General features: G+C 40.5%; 3 protein-coding genes across 6 annotated transcripts; 1 reads left to right on the top strand and 2 right to left on the bottom strand.

Moving 5' to 3' along the window:
- Positions 1-255: 255 nt before the first annotated feature.
- LOC135500515 (solute carrier family 28 member 3-like) lies at positions 256-10,492 on the bottom strand. Of its 2 annotated transcripts, none has more exons than XM_064792035.1 (12): positions 10,399-10,492; positions 6,829-7,024; positions 6,314-6,468; positions 5,797-6,014; positions 5,472-5,607; positions 5,055-5,246; positions 4,567-4,854; positions 4,049-4,182; positions 3,578-3,746; positions 3,046-3,222; positions 2,689-2,869; positions 256-2,496 (listed from the first exon to the last, which is right to left on the bottom strand). In XM_064792035.1, the coding sequence occupies exons 2-12, from the start codon at positions 7,010-7,012 to the stop codon at positions 2,339-2,341; spliced, it is 1,992 nt and encodes a 663-aa protein (XP_064648105.1). In that variant the 5' UTR covers positions 7,013-7,024; positions 10,399-10,492; the 3' UTR covers positions 256-2,338. The 2 variants fall into 2 exon arrangements, with proteins under 2 accessions (XP_064648105.1, XP_064648103.1); XM_064792033.1 differs by lacking the exon at positions 10,399-10,492 and adding an exon at positions 7,865-7,995.
- Positions 10,493-10,713: 221 nt separating this feature from the next.
- LOC135500643 (tRNA endonuclease ANKZF1-like) lies at positions 10,714-17,688 on the top strand. 3 transcript variants are annotated; one of them, XM_064792213.1, is made up of 16 exons: positions 10,714-10,751; positions 11,350-11,565; positions 11,722-11,895; positions 12,214-12,428; positions 12,687-12,802; positions 13,015-13,162; positions 13,317-13,539; positions 13,761-13,883; positions 14,117-14,371; positions 14,572-15,016; positions 15,234-15,345; positions 15,613-15,711; positions 15,942-16,022; positions 16,291-16,361; positions 16,753-16,867; positions 17,540-17,688. In XM_064792213.1, the coding sequence occupies exons 2-16, from the start codon at positions 11,367-11,369 to the stop codon at positions 17,585-17,587; spliced, it is 2,424 nt and encodes an 807-aa protein (XP_064648283.1). In that variant the 5' UTR covers positions 10,714-10,751; positions 11,350-11,366; the 3' UTR covers positions 17,588-17,688. The 3 variants fall into 3 exon arrangements, with proteins under 3 accessions (XP_064648283.1, XP_064648280.1, XP_064648281.1); XM_064792210.1 differs by lacking the exon at positions 10,714-10,751 and having other exon boundaries at positions 10,900-11,565; XM_064792211.1 differs by lacking the exons at positions 10,714-10,751; positions 16,753-16,867 and having other exon boundaries at positions 10,904-11,565.
- Positions 17,689-18,817: 1,129 nt separating this feature from the next.
- LOC135500596 (WW domain-binding protein 1-like) lies at positions 18,818-23,255 on the bottom strand. Its single transcript, XM_064792145.1, has 4 exons — positions 23,181-23,255; positions 22,546-22,652; positions 22,087-22,246; positions 18,818-21,739 (listed from the first exon to the last, which is right to left on the bottom strand). The coding sequence occupies exons 1-4, from the start codon at positions 23,244-23,246 to the stop codon at positions 21,611-21,613; spliced, it is 462 nt and encodes a 153-aa protein (XP_064648215.1). The 5' UTR covers positions 23,247-23,255; the 3' UTR covers positions 18,818-21,610.
- Positions 23,256-23,300: the final 45 nt, after the last annotated feature.

Below are 23,300 nucleotides of genomic sequence, written 5' to 3'. Positions count from 1 at the left end.
TGAATGAAGTGCTTTGCTGCAAGGCATTGACTGGCCAATGATGTCTTTGGATTTTAGGGTCTATCCCCTTGCAAACCTCTGCAAATGAGCTGGACAAAAGGCTATGTCCTTGTCAAATATCAGGTTGGCCAGCAAGTGTATGTAGGAGCATGGTGACGAAGTGATCTTCAACATGCACAGCGTCAGGGGGGAGGGGCATTTTACTTGCAGAGGCTGCCAGAAGTTCAAGAGAAGAAATGAGCGACCGAAAAGCAATTTTTTCAATTTTGCACAATTTATTTTCAATAAAACAAACATGTACACTGAAAATATAAATCCATTACTTCTCATTTCAATAAATATGATCCCAACAAGGGCAAGTTGATGAAATACAAATTGTTACCCTTAGAAAATATAAATGAATTGGTTTTCATGTATAGAAATGCATAGAAAAGATCAGTGAAAACAATTGAACGGTGGAAATAGTTGATGTGATCGGAAGACGCAGCAATCGATGATAAGATTGTCGAGTATGAATCAACCTCTCTTAAGAGAAGGAATGATATGCTATTACCTGATTCTAATTACAAATACACCAACCATTAACCCTGAGCAAAAACGTTTCCTCTTAGCTACAAGTATCACAACCACAACACAGAAATACTGTTTTTTTGGTTTGCCATTATGCACGTATACGGCTGTTGAAAAACAAAACATTTTTGAACAGCGTCCTCAGAAGTGCCATCGCTCATCAACCATCTAGGACAGAATTCAAAGATGATGGGTGAACCCAGCACCGCCCTGAAAAGGGCTGCAGGGGCAAAACAAAACCTGCACACGAGATCAAACTAGCACAATCTGCTCAGGTGCATAGCGTCCAAAATATGATTGTATCTGTAATAGAGGAAAAACATCAAGGTCCAAGTGGGGATTGAACCCGGGACCTCTCGCTTATAAGGCCATCACTCTACCGACTGAGCTAAAGGGAGTTTCCCTCCAGCCTGGGCTAGTAGGAATGATGCCACCACTACATATCACTCAAATATCACTAGTTGTATAACGACCAAAAATCGCCTCTTTGTACAAATTTGAAATGGTGTAAAATAAGCCAGAGATACAAAACGCGCTGTCACACTATTGCTCCCCTAGTCCTACATGAATGTAACATTCATCTATTCTATATAATTTGCTCGAGTATAATACAAGTATGATATCTACATTATCAACATGCCGTCAGTTCTGTGCACTACATGATCGTGAGCAGAGAAACCAGATATGGAAGACCTTTGATAATGATCTGTCATGAAAATTCATGGAAAAGTATTTATCAACTTGTATTGTATTGAAAATTGAATATGATATGAATAAACCTTAATGGATGGTGAAAATGACGAGTTGTTTGAAATGAAGTGCATGTTACAATATTATTACCAATTAAAAAAACAAATTTATAACACACAATATACTTGCATTGATAAGGCACATGATTATATCATGATGTATTTTTTGTCGCCCGTGAATTCCTAAAACTACCAGGACCACGATTGAGGTCAACGTAATTCTAGTCTTAAGGTGCAATTTCTTATGATTTTTGGGGAACAACCACCCCACATAACTGTAAGCCTACATCCTAAGTTGTGGTGGTGATGATTAAAATCAATGATTACAATTACAAAGAAAGGTTATTTACAAATCTACATGTACAAACTCATTCGGAGGGACATCTAGAATGTGCGAGAATTAGCGCTGATTTAGTTTGGCTTGAACTCCGAATGTGGCGTCCAAAGTGGGCTCATCAAACACAACATATCTGGATCGTATCTGAACAATTTTGACAACAGATGCTACCCATAAAAGCATATTAAAAATAGAATTATAGCCTAATTACAAGCAAAGTTACATACGGTTAAAAGCCATTGCAAAGCCATAACCAAGTGTTGACTCTTTCTGCCACTAAAATGATTGACGAGCAAACATTTAAAATAATTGGCTCGACAGATTTTCTAATAAATGCAAAAATAATAAACTCCTTCCCAAACTATCAAAGGAACCAATCAGTTCAAATCTACTCATGGTGAAAAAAACAAATGAGTTTGATTGAATGATACGACTGATCAGAGTAGGCCTCTAAAGTCGGAAGGTGTGATCCGTTAACCAGCTGCTACGAGTATGACGAAAGAATTCTAAATATTTTAGAGCTATTTGGTGAAAGAAGCGAAGGCGTACGATAATTCAACAGTAAGTTGATATGACTGAATGAAGTTGCCCTCGTCGGAAGCTGTCATATGATAACCAGCTCCTTATCTCGAGGATCTAGCCATCATTGTTCACAGAATGTTTGAGGTCAGTTCATACTGACTTAATAGACAATCGTGGTGTTTAGCACAGAGGGAAGACCTGTCGAGTTTAAAGCTATTGTCTGATTGGCGATCAGAGTTGAATTGGTATCAGATGTCAGGTTGGCGAAGAGTGTTGAATTCCCACATCCTTCCCATGGTGTTTCTGGCGTGAGCGCACCTGTAAATGAATAAGAAGAAAACACTGAGAAACAATACAGGCAAGATCTGTGCAAACAGATTCTTCATTACTTATTAGTTTATTACTGGTAACTACTATTTAGTTGATCAAATGTTGCTATCTGTGCCAATGAGACCTTAGAAATGCCCCGACTGTCTCGAAAAATGACAATTACAATAAATCTGCACTTACCAGCAACTGATGCAGTTATGAGGCACACGATGAAACCAGCAGTCAGCGCCCTCACAGCCAGCTTGGCGAGATCTCCTTTCCTCTCGGGTGCCATGGGACCGATCCCCCCCAGTTGGATGCCAATGGAGCTGAGGTTGGCGAACCCACACAGGGCATAAGTGGCAATGATTTCTGTTCTCACCTGAAAAAGTATGACAATATTCAGCAAAACTTTTCGAGACAAGAACATTTAGAAGATAAACTGTTCGTCAATTATTCTAAATCTGAACCCTCCAACAGTATGTGCTCTCCTCAAACTAGAGTGTATCACAAGACATTTTGTACAGGAATTCGAAATGGCTCTTATAATTGACTTACCGAAAGCTGTGGGTATTTGCATTCCTGGCGATTCTTGATGTATTTTCCGAGCTCTTCATAGGCCACAAACTCATTCAGGAAGAGCTTTGTTCCGAGGAGTTCTCCCATGATTCCTGTGTCCTCCCACTCGACGCCCATCAGAAAAGCAACGGGCCGGAAGATGTATGAACAGATCAACTGTAAGACAAAAAGCACCTAAAAAACGGGTCTGAAACAAATTCAGGGACTCTGAAGTTGACCTGTTGAATCTGAGTAATTTTCAATCTTTTTAAATCTAGGTTATTGAGTTTGTTGACACATCTAATCTGTTGAAAGTTAATACCCTAAAGTGCGTCGTGTTTGTATAGCATCCTTATAAGGAGAAGTCACAGCACACATCATTACCCAGCCTATCCAGAAACCCTACTGGAGAGCCAAGGGCAGCCACAATCTATAGCGCATGCCAGGACATTTCAGGCCAGTTGAGAGTTACCAAGTGGCACCGGACGGGTATCATATCTGGGAGCCTGACGTGCATCACAGGTTGACTTACCTGGAAGCTGAGTTCAGAGTAGCCGACCATGCTGCCGAACCATGACAGGGTGGCATTGACGAAGGCGAGTAAGGCAAGGAAGGCAATGAGGTTGGCAGCGATGTTCGCTACTAGTTTGATCGAGGACGAGGCACCGGCCGCTGCGGCTTCAAGGATATTCCCCTGTTTTCTGAAATGGAATATTGATATTAGCAAAGAATTCAATGAAGATAATGACATCTTTGAAAAAAAATGTAGACCTTATATTACTATACCTAAGCTTCTTAGGATTTCATGACTTTGACTTCAAAGTGGCTCAAAGTGGTTGTAATTCATATCCGACCATCTTAAAGATTATCTAATTTATACTGACAAAAATGTCCAGATTTACAAAACATGTTGGACTAAGACCATATCTACATCTTGCCGTTGGCAGTGGAGGACTTCAGAAGTCAACATCAGGTAGTCATTTCTTGTCAAATTTAAACTTACTCCATTTCCCCCAAACTGACATCGCTCTTGCCCTGGAATTTCGACCTTCGTGTCTCCGGGTAGAATAACTTGGAGACAGCGAGAGCAACTGGTGCATTCATCACAGAGGCGCAGAGTAAATGCTCAGCAGGCACCTGCATGGAGAAAGATGAAAAAACATTAAGACTCGTGCGTTTTGAAACAACTATCAGGACAAATACATGGATTATCTTAATCTTATCTTAACACACCTCAATTGAAACGTACTTTCCTCAAAACATTGCAATCTGGCAAAAAATCCCATTGGAAATTGTGTCAACAATTGTATGGTCTTCTCGCATAAGTTCACACATACTTACACAAGATGATGAAATATATGCTTTTTTTAATGGTCACAGTTGGGTCATGAACAAAACTATTACAAAACATTACTAACAAGGCATAGGGGAATGAAGTGGTCGCAGTTCATGTTAGTCGAGATTATAAGTACATGGCAACTTGGCATATTATAAAATGAAATAAGGTCAAGTAGAACGCACCCCAAACATGATGTAAGCAGCAAGAACTCCTCCAGCAATTGTTGCAAATCCACCCGTCATCATGGCATGGAGTTCAGACAGCGTCATGTCCCGGATGAACGGACGGACTAAAATCGGAGCCTCAGTTTGGCCAACGAAGATGTTGCCAGCAGCTGTGAGCGATTCTGTTGGTGCTGTTCCCATTGTAATTTGCATAATCCATGCGATCTTTCCAATGACGGCTTGCATGATGCCGAGATGGTACAATGTTGATATGACACAGCTGAAGAAAACCACAACTGGGAGAACCTGAAATAGTGAAAATGATGTTTATAGTTCTCAATGGGATGAAAGTAAAAAAAGGCTGGTGGTTGAATTGTACCAATGATAGGGCCAATAACATGCACTTCTAAAAACATTAGCTTTAAGACCAACATTCCAATGAAATTTACTCATGCCCCGATGTCCAGTTCACAGAAATGTCATCTACATGCCTGAAGTAAACTTACCACAAATGCAAAGAAATGGTCAGTGTACTTTTTACCAAAGACGAACTTTGAACCGAAGTCGGTGTAGCTGAGAAACTTCTGGATTTCATCTCCGAGGAACTTAAAGGTGGCGTAACCAGCAGTTGTACGTAGGATGAAGATGGCGAGCAGGAACTGAATAGACAGACCCCACACGACTGGCCTCCAGCGCACCTGAAAGAGAAATCATTTTGGAACTAAAGAGAACAAAGATTGATTGAACAAGAGAAGGGTTCTCTTAACTGAAAACAAGCCAAAGATTATAGAATTCCAGTTAGCGTGACCTCATGCAATTAGGACATGTTCCAGAGCTCCGACTGTCTACACTTTTGTTTTCTATGCATACTGTCCTCAAGGATTTGGATACAACAGTTACGTCAACAGACAGTGGATACTGACCTTGCTGGGATGTGCCGAGAAGATGAAAAGGAATCCAATGAAGAATGCGAATCCGGCGAGAGAGACCAAGTTTCGGGGATTGACCTCCAAGGCAAGGAAGGTCGCGAGGCCACCAAGCAGAGCAACATAGATAATCCTAGAAAAGACGAAAATGGATCATTGTGATTGAAATAACATATCACTGACATGTTATCACTGACATGTTGTCACAGCAAGCTGTTAAGTTATTTTCAAAATGTATTCATTAAAGGCGGAAATCAATTTTAAATTTAAACAGTCATGTTTAACCTACCAACCCATCACCACGACACTGACATACGCTTACCATTTTAGTACATGCCACTTGCTGCTGATCACCTTTCCTATTGGTCCACAACATTTCAGATAGACAGCAGCGCCGAACTTGTCCCTGATGACAGCGTAGAGGAACCAGGCGACGACGAGCATCGTGATGGTGAAGATGGGCATGGCCCGGTTGAAGTCGAGGACGATGGCCCACACGAGGTAGCCACAGTAGGCAGCCAGGAGGAGAATCATGGTCACCTGAAAGCAGCACAATAACAATAAAGTTCAACGTTTTAAATCATGCTTTTCAAAGGACAGGTCCTGGTGCTTGGTCAACCCAGGATCTTCAAGGGGATCAAGGATCAGCTGAGCCATTACTCAATCTTTGACTTGAGCGCCAACGGGAAAGTACAGGGCGACTCGGAAAGGTGATAAGATATAGTGCCAAAGCAACATCCTGAGTGAGGAACGAACAGTTTCATGAACCAGGGTTTTGATGTTTGCCATTCATGAAACAACCAGAAATGAATGGCTGAGTTTTTCCAGAAGACACTTGCCTTCTTGATGATAGCTTTGTTGGTGGTGAAGAATTCATCGACTGCTGTCAGCATCACTTCCATCTTCGCAGCGCAGCAGTTGTTAGGAGTGACGACGTCATCGTCACTCGTCTCGGAAGAATCTTCCGAATCATCCAGACCAGTTTTTACATGACCTACAACACAACAAGAGAACCAAAATTGAAGGAATCAAGTCTAAGATAATGTACCATCTTGGTTGGACAAGTTCCGGAGACAAATACGGGGAAAATATCATGTCGTTTGAAGGCCAATTTCTTTTTGCAAAAATCGTCTCTTTGCATTTCAGACCTAGAAATGTGTTACCCAGACGGACCTAGATGAATTCTATTTGACCTCCTGATGAGTATCAGCTGGACAATGCACTTGTCTCAACTACTTTTAACCCCTCCCCCCCAAACGTACCCCCCATGAAGAATCTTGGCCGAAACCCTGTCCTCGAATATCTGAGGGCCAATTGTATGCTCCTCCCCTTGCACACATTACAATGCACTCACCCAGTAAGATCTTACACTCCACTTTATCATCGCTGAGGTTTGTCTTCATGGTAACCTCGGAGCCCACGTAGCCATTATTGTATGCGGTCACATCACCACTAACTAGCGGGTCGATTGATGCATCCAACTCATAGCAAGTATCTTCCGCTGAAATGTTCGGCGGCGAGGTCTGATTCAGAACCATAGTGATGTACGCCTAGAAGTAGAAATGATTAATGGCTGAATAAGATATACAGTGGAACCTCTCTATTAAGGACACCCACGGGACTGACAAGTGCTGTCCTTAATAGAGAGGTGTCCTGATTAGAGAGGTCAAATTGAATGGAAACAACCAATTTGGGACCAAAACTAGTGTCCTTAATAGAGATGTTGTCCTTGATAGAGAGGTGTCCGCAATGGGAGGTTCCACTGTACTACTCTTTCACGGTGTCATCTACAAGTGTTTAACGAATGGCATAGGCCTTTTAAAGGCCAGCGTCCAAGTAAACATGAGATTTGCCAAGTGGCATGCTTCAGCAAATACAGCTCCACAGGCTAAACTTTAGCGATCGGAAATGACGTAGTTTGATCGCATTCAACTATAAATCCATTGAACAGTGGTGCTTGGTTAGTCAACCGATGACCTTTTTTTGGGGTGTGATCGGGGATTGTAAACTCGTTCCGCTCCACATACTGAAATAGTACATGTACTAATAGCGCTAATGTACTATTGGGCATTTTGAACTATGGTGCTTATACAAAGGAATCTATTGACCAGAGTAACTAAAGTACTGGATATTTATAAAACAATAATTTTAAATGATAAATGGTTGCAATCAAGAAATAGAGGAATATACACAGTTTGACTTCATTTCAGTCACTAGAAATTGAAACATTTGAAGTACAAACCCCACTTTTCAATTTATAGTGACTGATCCAAAAATATCATGAGGGCTGAATCTGAATAAAGACCATCGCTAAGTCCTGACCACTCGACAGCACAACACACAGACAAAACAATATTCCTAAAGACATGTGGTGGTAACTGGCTACATACCTGAACCAAAGAAAGAATTCTCAATATTATCACGACAAAACATGTGTTGGGCAAAAAACCTTTTATAATTCAATATGGTTTCTTACAATACAAGCATGGATATTTAAGCTCCCACACGTGATATTGATTACATCATATGAACATTTTCATTCATAACCTTACAATGACCTCACCTTTACAGAGTACTCAAAACTTTTATCTGGTCTAAACTGATTGATAAAAGGCACTGCTAAACCAAGGTTTATTGACAAGCAATTTTCTGAAGAGACAACCCTTTAACCATTCAGGGAAAAGAGAAAAGAAAACCAACAGCCTTTATAATACAAAGAGGAAGCACCTAGTCACAGACTCCTTCATGTATGTAGAAAGACCTTCATTTGATGAGAGTTATCAATTGCTACTAAATATCTTTTATAGTATCCTAAAGTTGGCTGTAGTGCTCAAATTGGGCAAGACTAAGACACTTTACCTAAATACACTAGCAGAGAATGAATCCAGTGAAGGGGGATGGGCCTCAGGAAACGAATGGCAATACATGAGCAGATACATGACTATTATTACTGTTTTAACAGGATGTACACTCATAATGATGAATAAGCACTTCGGTAGGCAGCATTGTGTGTTGTGTGGGTGGGGAAAGCCCGTTACACACGAGGGACTTCTCACCAACTTAGTTGGAATTTTAATTCATAACAGGAATCCAGACCAGGTAACTGATACTTTGCCCGATTGGTTGGAGTTGCTGGCTGCACTACCGACTTGTTCTATTTCTTGTTCTATTTCTCGAAGACATCTTTTGTTTTTATAAGGATTTTGGGATTATGTCTTTGGTGTGAGTGGGTGAACGACTCTCAACTTCCAGTCACCTGTGCACTTGTTCTTAATTTTAAAACCAACTAAGTTGGTGAGAAATCCCTCGTGTGTAGCGGACTGAATGACATGCATTCCAATGATTAGTGCTTCTCAGAAAGTTTTTATTAATCAACATTTTATTCACCCTGTGCCAAAATCATAATACATTGTATATAGTAGGCCTACTTAAAAACACACTGGCGAAAAATGTATAATGTTGTCACACACCTTCTGTCAGTTATCAATCTATCAATCTAAAGAGACTAACTCCCCACTATAACTAGTGTTATGTAACAGGTGTTGGAAGAATGCCAAATCCAGCTCAATGCCAAACCACACCTCCAGACTTGACCATATTTGGAAAGGTGAATGTCATGACTGTTTATTTCCTCTGGATATTGCCTTAAAAACTAAACACAACAGCTTCTAGAGTGTCCTTTTAACAAAGGAGCAGAGCAGGGTTGGTGGTATATTCTATTCATGAAAAGGCCCATGTTTCATCTCCCACTCCCACTCTCCATCTCTAAAGAATAATTTTCATACAAATGCGGAGAGAGTTCAACTTAGGTTTAGTATGTCACAGATTATAATGTGCTTGGCTTACACAACTCACATTACAAGGATGGACATGCAAAAATTATTAATCCGTTTCATAAACAGTGTGTTTTGTTGCCGACTTAACATATTATTGGTTACTCTTGCCTTTATACGATATCATAAGTCGTACTTCCACCCATCAAATCCTCGTGTCTTTTGCGCTTACACCTATAAATTGCCGTGTCTAAATAGACCCGTGTGTCAAATCCCTGTGTCTATTAGCCACATCGAGCTCGATGGGGTTAATCGGGGGCTGATTTAGACCCGTGTTCAACACGGGTTTTTTGATAGGTGGAATCTGAATAGACACCGCAATTTCAAGTTCTAAGAAGATCCGGCAACAGATGGCGCGGTGTAGTTGCCTCGGTAATGCGAAATTCCCCTCCAACAACGGGAAAGAAACACAGGGCTAGGGCTGTTCCTTTAATATCTACATTGTCTTACCCTTTAATGAATATCTGTGATAACCAGTGTCTAGTATGTATTATTTATTTATTGTTCTTCTAATTTTTATATTTTTATGTTAGATATCGGTTAAAGAGCCCTCCATTGCTCACCTTTCATACCAATGTAAATAAAGCTTAAATCTATCTTATCTTACGATGATTCTAACTATGAATGTGACGATTTCAACAAAGTTTGTAGTGTAAAGTGCAATAAGGACTTTTTCTGATGATGGCATTGCCATTGATGCTATTACTACAAAGACTAAGAGAAGTCAGAAGATACTAGGCCTTGGCCTATACACTATAGGCCTAGTCTATACAGAATGAAAAAACAGTTTCTGCACAACTTTCACCGTTAAATTGCTATACAAACTTCACCATAATTCTTGACTAAAACATCCCTTTTCTTTCAACTTTTTTGTACAGAACACATTAGTATAACAGTAGTAGTACACGATGCACAACAGCAACAGTATAGCAGTAGTGGTCAGGTTACACAAGTCAGTGCATCACTGCATGCATGAGTGGTACAAAGAAATCAACGAAGAAGTGTGGCACGTGCTCGCAACACAAACTTACAAAATCGGCACAAAAATGATTACAAGTTGAGATGAAATCGACGACTTCTGATCTACTCACCTTACTATTGATTGACACGAAAAACAACAACAAAAGGGACCAGATGTTATTACTCGAAGACGCTACACAAAATGTGAAAAGTTCCCGGCAATTTTCAATTCGAGCCTCGCTTTCAATCGTAAACACCCTTGTCCCGCCAACTGCAGTCAGTTGGCCGCGCCCCCGTTCGCAGCGCTCAAAAAGCGTTTCTCTCTGCGTTGCGCTGCTACTGTCACCTATCGGTAAAAATTTGGTACCAACTCGCGCCATATTTGTGGCAGAGACTAAAACCTCGGTAGCATGCACGACTGTTCGGGTAGGTGTAAACTGTGGACGAAAGTGTGGACAGCCATGACAGCGGCCCTCTAAGTTTGGTGGGCTGGCATTTCTTTGTTCTTTCAATATATTTAAAAGAAATTGCAGTATGTTATGCATTATAATCTTTTTAATGGGTCAGCGAAAGAAAATAAGAAAAAAAATTATTTTGATGGGTGATTTTGATCAATGACCCCCATCACCTGATCAGAATCAGAGGCCTGGCCCAGCCCTGTGATTTAGCCAAATTCAATATGAGGTGTCCGTCTATTCACCGATAAAAGTTGAATAACTCTTTAATACCACCGATGAACTATTCCCAGCACTTTGGCAGCAGATGTTCTGAATTGGCCTAAACTACAGTTTGTTTTGTTGTTTAACTGGTGTGAGTCATCACTGACATCACCATCACATCAGTGTGAATGGATTGCACCATGTCCAGGTGTTATGTGACTGTGGTCATTTCATTGCACAGAGGCGAACAGAATAACTCCATTAAACATAATTCAAACAGCTTTGGATTGCATTGTACAAATCAAGCTCTTTCCTAACTCTGGGTGACGGCACAGGCCACTGAATGAATCAGTAAGGGGTCAAAACATCGAGAAGGGTCACTGATGAAGCCAGGAAATATATCGTCAGATAAATCGGTTTCAGAAAAAGGAACTAGAACAATGGACCAGGGGACTACGAGGAGCACTGGGCTGTGTGTCTACAGTTTATGTGACCTGAAAGTTGCCCGTGAGAAGTTGAGTGGACTTAGTCTGGTGACATGTGTGAAGACGGCAGTCACTGACAGCAAGGAAGAGGCAGAGAGAAGGAGATTGACTGCTGTAGGACTGGGAGGAGAGAAGGAGCCCAAAGATGAAACAGGTAACTGACTTAATACTGGCGTGTTCACTTTTCATGGAAGAGGTGTCCGTCTATTCACAATGAAAATCAAATTCTAATGTTTAACAAACTATTGTTCAGAAAGACTAAAGTTTGAGTTCTGAACAAGTTTCAACGAATAAAATCCATTCTTTTCAGTCGAGCTGAATCTTGCCATATCTGATCGGATGAGTTGTTCCTTCTGCAATGTTGAGTTTGCTGATAGGGATGAGCAGGTCCGACATTATAAATCTGATTTCCATCGCTTCAACTTGAAAAGGAGGCTTCGGGGAGCACCGCCGGTCACCGAGGAGGGCTTTGAAGATATCGCAGGTAGAGAAAATATCGGGCAGATCTTTTCACTCCCAATTCGAAAAGAGAATGCTAACAGCAAAACAGAACCACTTCTCAAAATTTCTTGAAAAAACTACACAATTCATCCAAAATGAAGCTCACTGCAAAACCCTTTAACCCAGATACCATAATATCTCGAACAAGTCTGAATGAAAATGGGCCAGTCCAGCTCCATCCAGGATTATGCTGAACATACTGCTGCCAATCCTGATCCAACACGGGCACCGTGTCCATCATTACGATATTTATAATTTTGCCAACTTGACAATACATTGACCACAGTCTTCCTTTATCCAGACAACATGAGCAGTAGCCTATCAGGATCTGACTCGTCTTCCGATGATGAGGAATCTGACCAAGATGCCGAGAATCCATCCGTGATTGTACCGGCTGTAAAAGACGACCGGACAGAAGAGGCTAAACCGTCATCTGGACGGACCCCTGTGGTCTATTTTAAAAATGCAGATGGGGAATTGCTGTCCATGTATAGGTGTGTACTCCATGGGAAAAAGGTAAGTTAATGTCTTGTGTCCTGTCAGTCACTCTTGCTGAGTCTACATTACAGTGTTCCTAGAAATCCTCTTGATGTCAACATCTCCATCTACAGTCTGGTATTTCTTGACTCTGTAAAAGGCAGAGAAACCATGCGTCTTGATGCATTGAAGCAACATAAGATGCAGTTGACAAAATAGAACTTTACTTCATGTACAATACATTTTGATACTAAGAAACCTGAAATGAGTCGCAGAGATCAGAATCATCTTTTGCAGAATATTCCCGAGACTGATGCAGACTTGCTGTCCTTGGCTGAATCCTCACCATTGAATCCCCAATGGGCAGTTCTAATGGTAGCTGGCGGCCATTTTGCTGCAGCAATATTCAACAGGTGAGAAAACATTTTCCTGGGTAAGAAGATTCTGCCTTGACAACATTAGATTGTTTACTTGTATGATTGTGTTGGAACTGGAGTGCCATGTCATTTCCTTGCTGCCTTCTCACCTAAGTGCTATGACACGAGATGTGTTGATACCCTCGGGACGATACCTGTAGTTTCTCAAGTTACAATTGACGGCCAAAAGTTTCTTGCCTTGTTTGCAGTGATGAAATAACTGAGCATAAAACGTTCCACCGCTACACTGTACGAGCCAAGCGAGGTACGGCACAAGGACTTCGTGACAGCCAGGGTAATGCACCAAAGTCTGCCGGCGCAAGTTTGAGGAGATATGGAGAAGCCTCCCTGATCCAGGTGAGTGTGATGGTTTTTGATCTGTGTCTGCATTCACTTCTTGGAACCTATGCTATCATTACAGTTTGGCATGCCAGTTGGGTGTTGGCAAGACGGTAACACAATTTGCGAGTAAGATTTCTATCTTGAACTCAGTTTTATTGTTTTCTTGCAGGAGACACAAGACCTACTGCAGTCGTGGTCAGAACAGTTGAAAAAGTGTTCAGTGATATTCTTGAGAGCCCCAAGCTACAATCGAGCGCTATTCTTTGGTCATAAGAATCCTCCTTTTGATAAGAACGACACTAGAGTACGAATGATACCTTTTGCTACACGTCGACCGACCTTCAATGAAGTAAAACGTGTCCATGGAGTTCTTTCGTCTGTGATCAATTATGGTAAGAGTTTTAAGTAGTATTTGGGAATCCGTTACTTGCTATTTAAACATGCAGTGACGTCATTTGGGTAGCCATTTTGGACGTCAGTTTCAAATGTTTCTGCATGCAGTGTTACCTGAAGAGAAATTTAGGTTTTAGTTGCAAGCTTTTCAACAGTTGTATTTTAGAAGGTGTTAATGTTGCTTCACCACTTGATAAACACAAATGTTTCTCTCAAACAGGCCTTGCTGAAGAAGTGGACTTGGATCTCATTATTAAGTCACCAACCAGGCAAAAGAGGGCACCAGCCCCCAGAAAACAGTCCCAGGTAGAAGCATTCATAAAACAAGTCACAAAGAAATCTGGTAGGTTGAGGCTTATAGCAAAAAGGAAAGGTTCGCTTATGAACTTATGCTGATAGTGATTTCGAGTTAATTGACTTGACCAAGGCTTGCACACCAAGGAATTTGGCAACAAGTTTCACAACATAAAGCTGAGAAAGTGTTAATCCGGGTAATGCTATATTCAAGATCAGTCCAGTCATGGCAGCTTTCTGGCATTTGGAAAAAGCCTTCATATTTTGATATTTGAATTCTAGAAAATGCCAGCGCCGCTGCTGCTGAGAGTTCAGATGATGAGTTGGATGGTGAAGTGAACCTTTTCACAGTCAAGGAGATCCTGACGACTATTGACCTGAAGATGTTCGAGATGACTAAAAAACCGAAGAGGAGGAACAAGAAGAAGAAGAAGAAAGACAAGGAGGAGGATTTTGGCAGCGATGGTGAAGTGGATGGAGAATATGGCGGGATACAGAATGGGAAACTGGTTGCTGCCATCCTGGATAATGGAGTGGGTATGTGAGCGGAACTTGACCTAGTTTCCCTTTGTTTGAGGATGCTGTTTCTAGCAGCGAGAGGAGTTAGCTGTTGTTTTAAGGCCTCCAAAGTCTTGCTATGCGAGTGCTGCGCTTACTACTCCTAAGCCAGTGATTTGTATTTACCTACACTCCAGTTCATTCTTTTGTGTTCCATTTTCTTCTTCTTATGTTTACAGCTGCTGAACTGGAACACATTCAAAATGGACTGTACACATCTGCAAGGACAGGAAATACGAACTCGCTGGAATCATCGCTGAAAGATTTACGAGAATATGTGGAAAGGACTGCTGGAGATAGTGGGGAGGCTTTGTCTGATTGTGCTGCGAAAAAATCACTTGGGGATGAAGACGCAAGGGACAATAGTGTTGCAGAAAACTCAGTCTTGCCAGAAAGTACTGAATTTAGGAATAAAGTCGCAGAGACTCCTGTCGCTGGAGATGTAGAATCGCCTCTTCATTTAGCTCGGACCAAAGCTTGCAAAAATGGTGCTGAAAGATATTTAGCAATATTGAATAGGACGTTTGGTGGAAACAGGGAGACGTTGCTGCATGTGTCGTCGAGAATGGGCAAGGCTGGCGTGATTATGTCTCTGTTGGAGGCCGGAGCGGATCCATGTGTGAGGTAAGCAAGCCAGTCTTTAATATAATGACTAAATTCTTAAATTCAGCTTGTCATGGCAGAGCATTGGAGTGTAACAGTGAGAAATCGTCACGAGCAATCTCCTGCACCAGGATCTTGAAATGATAACTTGAGTTGGAACACGTTATCTTCTCATCTTTCCACATTTTGACTGTTTGTCCTGTGCTAGCATTATCATAACATGTTCTCTGTCCTCTAGGAATGGGAACAAACTACCACCATATGCTGTCGCGGCGTCTAAAGAAAACAGGAACGTCTTCCGTCGCTTCATGGGGAAGAACCCGGACAAATATGACTACGCACTGGCACAGGTGGGTGGATTCCTGGTGAATGTTTGAAACTGTCAGGCTCTCACATGCAGTCTGCAGAATTATGCAGTAGGTTAATTGAACTCAACCAAAGGGAAGCAAATACCAGTAAAAGATGGTCCTATCTAAATGAACAAATTGCAAACATAAACTGTATGTCTTTAGGGAAAAAATACCACAAAATCTGCATGGCAATTGGAAGTTCCCTTGTGGTATATCGAAAAGGACTTGCCCTTTTAACAAAATCCTTCACTTTCATCCTTCTCTTAGATTCCAGCGCCCCTGTCGGAAGAAAAAGAGGCTGAAAGGAAAGCAAAAGAAAGTGAGAGAAAGAAGGCCGCGAAGAAGGCAAAACAGGAGCAAATGAAGGTGAGGCCGGGTTTCCATGACGATTTATAAACCGTGGTCACTGCTGGACTGGAGAGCCACCATGTGGACATTTCTATCCCCACATTCTCCCCCACTCATCAGCCCATCTATTATCTTCCAGTTAATAAACTGAGAACTTTGGACACGTTTAGTGTACATGTAACTGTTCATTTGATTATGTTGCTTGCTTGTTGTCTACCAACCTCCAAATTCTTTCTGTCTCCTTTAAGAATGCGAGAGCCAAGGAAGCCGAGCGAGAGGCCGAGGAGAGAGAGAAGAGACGCTACTTGAACCTCAGTGAAAGAGAAAAGGTAGGGTGTTTATTCTGACGTCTTGTCCTGTCTTGTCTAGTTAGCTGCTGATACATCTCTTCTACAAGTACATGTACTATAGTCCTTATGCAAATACCAATAAGGCGGTAGTACATGTACATAAAAGATTTTTTAAATGCATAACTTCCCAGTGGACACGCTTTAACAAAAACCAAAAGGAATACTGTGTGGTGATTTTCATGTCAGTTAAGATAGGTTTGTGTATTTGGGCCGTCTGATTGTATTGCATCATTCTTTCGACTTGCAGAGAGCCTTGGCTGCCGAGAAGAGACTAGTCAAACAAGCAGAGGAACAAACTGGGGCGCGACCTGTCCTGAGGTAAGACTGGGGTTGAAGCTCCTCCAGCAGGGTCAATATGCTTTTTGTGCTGTCATCAGCCCTCCCTTAGAAAGAAAGGCAGTGAAAATAATCTCTCTTCTCTTCTCTTCTTGCCTTGATCTGTTCTGTTCCTTCATTCTCTTGTTGACTTTACGCTTGCATTTCTAACTCGTCTTCTGTCTCACTGCTCTAACATTATCTGATTTGGATATACATGTACAGTGTAACTTCTCTTTGCGGACACCTCTCTATTAAGGCCAACCAATTTTGGTCTCAGATTGGTAATTTCCATTGAACTTGACCTCTGTAATCAGGGCAATTGACTATTAAGGACAGCATTTGTCAGTCTTAAGGGTGTCCGAAACATCATATATTTCGTTGTCCCTTTCAGCACCGCCGCATATATCATTTTCCTTGATGTCTATCACATCGTAGAATGGCTGCTCCACTTCTTTCTCTATGTAGTCATTGTCCTAGTAGTTTGTTTACTATTAGTGGACAGTGAGGTATGGTTAAACAACTTCCTGCAGTAGAAATTTTTCTGGTCGGTTTTCTCTCTCGTATTTTTCCATATCTTTTAATTCAAGGTTCTTTTTACATTGTACTCATTACCGATACAACCCTGGGCTCAGCCTCAACCTGGATTCACAATGTATAGACCTTCATTAGTCATAACCGACCTGTTGGCCGTTGTATTATCAACAATTGACTTTTTCCCCATCTCAGGCCATACCGTACCTCAATCCACTGGTGTTGGAGTCCTAATTCCGACCATGCCTACTACTTCTTCTACTAAAACTTGGTCTACTGTACAATTTGATTTTATCTGGATTTTACTTTTGTGTTCAAGCTGGAGAAGTACAGTTTCACCACTGACTTCCCAGCATTTCAAATTCAGTATCATAATGAAGGATGGGTCACTCAGCACGCGGGAAAATACAGGAACTCTTGGTCTTTCACCATCCATTTGGTCCTTGGATGCAGTAGTTTAGATACACTGACAGACTTGGTAGGGATGTTCTAAGGAGGGCAAATTAGTGCAGCCGTCAAGAGAGGAGTGGTCTTTTTAGGGATAACAGAATGGGCTGAAAACTGTTCTCGGGATGTCCCATCTTGTTTTAGCACAAATGGTTAGAGTTCCTGTTTACTAAATGCTCTCCATTGTTCTTTCATTTCAGTCGCTGCTGGCATTGTGGAACCGATATAACCGGCCTAACCCCATTTGAATATTACGACTACAAGTTTTGTACGACAAAGTGTCTGAGGGCTCATAGGATTTCTAATCAGGAGAAAAAGTCATGATAGTGGATGATTTTTAGGAATTTTGTTCTTTAATTTCAATATTCGGTTGATGTATATGTATGTGGCTCATTGTACCCTCTATTTATTGGATATTTGATCAATTAGCATAGGCATTGCAGTGGAGATTACTTTTTGGAAAATTGTACCTGCACTCATTCAGCCTTTGCTCAGGATATACATGTACATGTAGGATATTTTCTGAATGATAGTCATTATTATCCAAACAATATATAAATTATCACAGAGAATATCTGGAGTTGTCTTCTTTATTGTTCCATGTGCCAACAAGGATTCATGTCTTCCTGTAAGAATCAAAGCTGATGACTGATCAAATATGCCCTCTCAGTGTCATGCAAATGATTTGGTCTTGGAGAGTAGAACACAAATTGGTCTGAAGCAAGAATGCAGAATGTAGCTATTATCCGTAGTGCACAACCGGAGGTGTGGTCATTGTCTTCAAGGCACTGTGGGGTGCCCTTTGCAGTGAGATTTAGAACATGGCATGATTGGTTGCGACATTCTTAGCAGGCAGGTTGTCCCAATAGACCAACAATCACAACCATGCAAAGGAGATTGGCTTCATCAAATGTCATGATCGGTCTTTCATAGATTGTAGCATGAATATATTGATTGTATGCAATCAGTCCCATTACAATTTTATACTGAAGATACTGTACAGAATGGTATTGGACTGTGCAGTGCTGCCACTGTTGCAAACATGCTTTCTGGGATGTCTCCAGCGCATGCATGTATGCAAGGTAAATTGTTAAAAGGAATTCTCTGCTGAAGGCAGTGGATGGTAGTCATGAGAAAGACCAAGGGCCAAGAGGAGAGCCACTTGGAACTGTCTGCTGGTCTTCCGGGGGGTCAATGTTTGGACCTCTGTTCCTCGTCTTCACCAATCATGGGTTGACAGTCACCACTGACTGCTCATTCTCACATAAGTAATTCGTAATTGTGCGAAATTCAAATCTCTTTGGTCGAGAACCAGTGCCTCTCAAGACCAGATACATGAGCTGATGAACATGTCAAGTAGCTTTGGAAGTTGTCTCAAATACTGCAATATAGCAACTGATTACATCTGATTCCAACTCCTCAATCCGAGACTGGTACAACAAGCTGATCTGACAAATGAATCATTCTAACACAACTAATTTACATTAATAATTACAATTTATTATATACATTCATGACATTGCAATATACATTTCATAAACAGAGTTTAGGTGTCTTTTCACATCCAGATCAATTGGATGGGCACTCACCCACCCAAGACTGAAATGGTGATGGCCTGGTAGCTGAACTCACAACATATGAGTTGTGGGACCAAACCACAAGGCATGTCTATTTGTTTTTGTGGATACTTCCCGATTGTTTGCAGAAGCAATCTTTGATGAAGCTGACAACACCTTTTACTTACTTCAATGAGAGTGAGACTGAAATACAGCTCCCATGTACACGTGAAGTCAAATTTCACAACAGTGGAACAAGTAAAGAAGATTTTGTGCCAGAAGTCTTTACACAAACACTCTGAGTCAAGTTAATCAATTGGTGTTAAGAGACAAACACCAGTGTTAGCTCAACTAAGTGTTATCTCTTGCAGTAAATTTTGTTTACAATAGAAGCGTTAGGACTGGATAACATCATTACTGCGAATACAGATTGAGCAACCGGGCTACACTCTGTAGCCGACCAACAATGCTAGTTTGCAGAGCACTTTTCATGTAAAAAATAACATACTTTTCTTTGACTGATGTGTGATTTGTTCAGAAACTAATTCGATTTTGGGAATATTTGAATATATATACTTGAATAAAACTTTGAAAACAACTTTTTCTGAGATTTCCGGATATAGCATAAATAATGTGGCACAAACATGATTATCAATATCATCACAGCTTTTTACTTCTTTTATATTTCAAATTACAATTTTAAAACTTTTATTTTGCAATGGCAATTCTTTTTATCACCACCATCTTAACAAATATATGGAACAAAGCATTTTCGAAGAAATAAAGCAGTTTTATCTCAGTGTTTTTAGGATATTTACATGTAGGCCAACATGTACATTCCTGTACATAACCAGACTTCCTCTTTGAAAAACCAATAATTTTTGTCCCAAAATCACAACAGGCAGTTTACAAGTGTTAAACATAATTACAAAACTGAAATATTCCATAAATGAACATAAGGTGTCTATACCGCAAGTGATTAAATGAACATTGCAACTTTTTACACAGAGTGAATTACTCCAATAGTGAATATACACTTGATATGACATTAATATATGACCAAAAAACACTTCATACACGGAAAAGTGATGTTTGAATAAAATAAAGAACTGTTAAATGCTCTTCAAGGCTAGAAATTAGTCAATCTGCGGGCACCCATTATAAGGCCATTAGTTTTGTGAACAAAATGCGACCTTGCTATATCAAATGGAAAACATGGGAAAAAAATTGAGGGTGCAAGACAATTTGGGAGGGTCATGGCCTCAGGTTTTAAAAATTCTAGCCCAAGGTCCTCTGAAGAAAAGATTGTCAATGACTTTGCTGGGCACTCGGCACAAGGAATGGCATGATCAATATATATAATGGCGTACCTCATCAAACAAGCCAAGCCCACCAACACCACTACATGTATGGTGATATTAATAATTTCACCCGATATTTTAATAATCTCCTTCCCCTTTAAGCTGACAATCTCATGATGATTAGAATTGACAATACACTTAGATTAATAAATTTGTAATGAAAGTGGAAATGCATGAACTGACTGCAATAGGTCTGAATAACACGAGGAAATCCTTTTTTCATCTCCAACTAAATTCTTGCTGGAATTCCCCAGGCGAATGGTATCCTGGAGGACCACTTGTCGATGATTGAAAGAACAGGAGGCAAAGGTCATTAGGATTACTAGACATAGTTAGAAAGAGAACTGCCCACGACATGAGGTAGTGGAGGAATTTTGTGGGCACACTTGGAGTAACACTAACAGGGTATAAGTTATATAAATCTTCTATGTTCTTGTGAACCGTATTTTTAACTGAAAAGTACTTGTCATCATAATTTTTTTTACTTTTCATTTTTTATAAGACAATAAACTACATTATAGTTACTCTATGATAAATCTAAGTTTGAACTGTTGAAAAGGAAGCGTGACATATTTACTGATCAAGATATGACTATAGCCTCTGCCAGCATGCTTTGCTTATGAAAATACACTTATGTCAGAGAGAACCATATTTTCTATTCACATTTACAAGAAAACATAAGAGAAACTATTCCATAAAGCAATAGCGTTGTCTCCAAAATGCCTAAGCAGACGCAGAGGTGGGTGGTCATTAGGATCTCTTCCTGTGAAAAATACTCCTAATCTTTCATTATGCCAACTATTCGAAGAATACATGTAACTTTTTAATCTTCGCGACTAGAAATAACTACCCTGCCGAAACTGAGGAGCGAATGCCTCAATACCCATTGTCCCACCCCAACACCCCATTGTGGATTATAATGTATAGACAGGTTTAGATGTGTACATATAAATTGATATTCCCCTTCTAAAAATTGCAAATAGCATCACAAATAAAAAATACTGAAAAAAATAAGTAGATAGCGGCAATTACTCTTGTGATCAGACAAGCCTGAAAAACTTTAAAGGCCAAAGAAAGTCGAACAAATACTTAGACCCAAAGGTTAATATAGCCTCAACTGAAAGTATCATGTAAAAAAAAATGAAAAAAGAAAAAAATTGCATTTCTGAAAAGACTAGTTTATACATCAATTGGCGCCAGAACTCGTCAAGTGGGAACACGAATGCAACGCGGTTTGCAAAAAGGAGAAGCGATGTCCACTGCCAATTGATGTACAAATCACCCTCCATGAATGTACCCGTCATGATACTCTCCTGAAGAGCTCCTGATCAGTAAAACCCAAATCGTAAAATCATCAGTTTGTGTATGGCGGTGGTGGCTCTTTTGGGGTCAAGGCCACGGTGGAGTATGGAGGCGGCTCGCAGTAACCGGCAGCTTGTCCTGAATATTTTGCATAGTTGTTGCTCATTCCGTGGTTATTGCCCTGGAAATAAAGATGACAACATTTTACAACAGGCATACGAGAACAAGCGGTATCAAATGCATCAGAAGAGGGCTGAGAAAAAATATTATCAATAAACTAACTTTTGGGCTCTGTGATGTTCAAATTAAAACCATACATTATACAAAGTACATCAGGAATCATGTCACTATGTACCAGCAGCGCCAAAAAACCTGAATTTTATGAGCCTGAATAGAAAACTCTGGTGTCAACAAATGTCTTCCTTTTTTTCCACAATTCTTATCAATCTATCGCCTTAATGTGTATTACACATGACTCATGTTGCGACTCAAGACTTAGCCTGGCTGAGGATTTTATACTCCACTTACATCAGGTGGCATATGATGAACGGGATCATCTGATTCATCGTTGAGTTGGCGATAACTTGGCCCAGCATGGACAATCAAAGCTGTCCTGTAATACATGTACCGGTAGCGCCAGAAGCTGGCACATGCCGACAGCATGATCAGGAAAAATACCAAGCCACACCTGAAAGGAAGGAAGATGTATGAATTGTGTTTTGGATGAAGGTTATTTAGTTTGATAATTAATGAGGAGGGTAGCTACAGATCAGTGCCAAGTTTGCTCCTATACATCACACTACAAAGCCACTGCAGAGAAGCTTAAAATGTCTTGGGGAAGAAATATAAAACGCTTCCATTACAAGTATCACTAGCATAGCAGTAGCAAGTAGAATCAATGAATTGAACACAATTAAAAAATCTTAGTGAAGCACACTTTTATAAGTGATTTTACCAACAGACCAACAGGACTGCGTGAGAACTTACCAAAAATACCAATTCTGCCACACCATGTAGGATGTACAGCATATATTTAAACCACAACAATATTCATCATCGCCACATCTGCCACTATCACAATAATAACCAGATACCTGCAAGAAAACAATCAGAGGAACGGATTTACAATCCCCGATCACGGCCTAAAAAAAGTCCATCGATTGAAAAAATAAGCGCCACTGTTTAATGGATTTATAGTTAAATGTGATCAAACTAAGTCATATCCAATCAGGAACTGTAAATTTTTTAACCCAAAAAAGTAGGACTGGCCTCTCGACTCAGACTCCGGTCCGACACCAACCAACCATCCATTCCATTACATCCATGCCGCCAACAAATAGTACTGTCCGCAGTGTCACTTCAGCATTGTCTACCATTCATTGGCGATTGTTCATGCTATGGCTATGTTCTGTTGACAGTACCACTACAGCTCCGTGTTCATATACACTCAGTCATGCACTGTGATACTGATAGTGTACAAATCAATCATTTCCAAAAAAATCATCATCAGTATTTGGCCAAATAGCAAGCTTTTCATACAGAAATAGCAAAAATAAATACTCAAACACATAGAATGTTTGTTCATCTTCATTTAGCATTATCTTTTTGTGGTTATTACGTACTCTAGAAATGGTAAAAGTGAAAATGATCGACCAAGAAAGGGTCAAAATTTCTCCCCTGACAGCCATCTTGAAACCATTTGTGTATGGCTGTTTCATTGACCCCCCGACTAAAATTTCAAT

The sequence above is a fragment of the Lineus longissimus genome, chromosome 16 (genome assembly GCF_910592395.1).
Source record: "Lineus longissimus chromosome 16, tnLinLong1.2, whole genome shotgun sequence".
NCBI classification, from domain to species: Eukaryota; Metazoa; Nemertea; class Pilidiophora; order Heteronemertea; family Lineidae; genus Lineus; species Lineus longissimus.
Note: the sequence above shows the minus strand (reverse complement) of the source record. Positions and strands in the feature narration are given on the sequence as shown.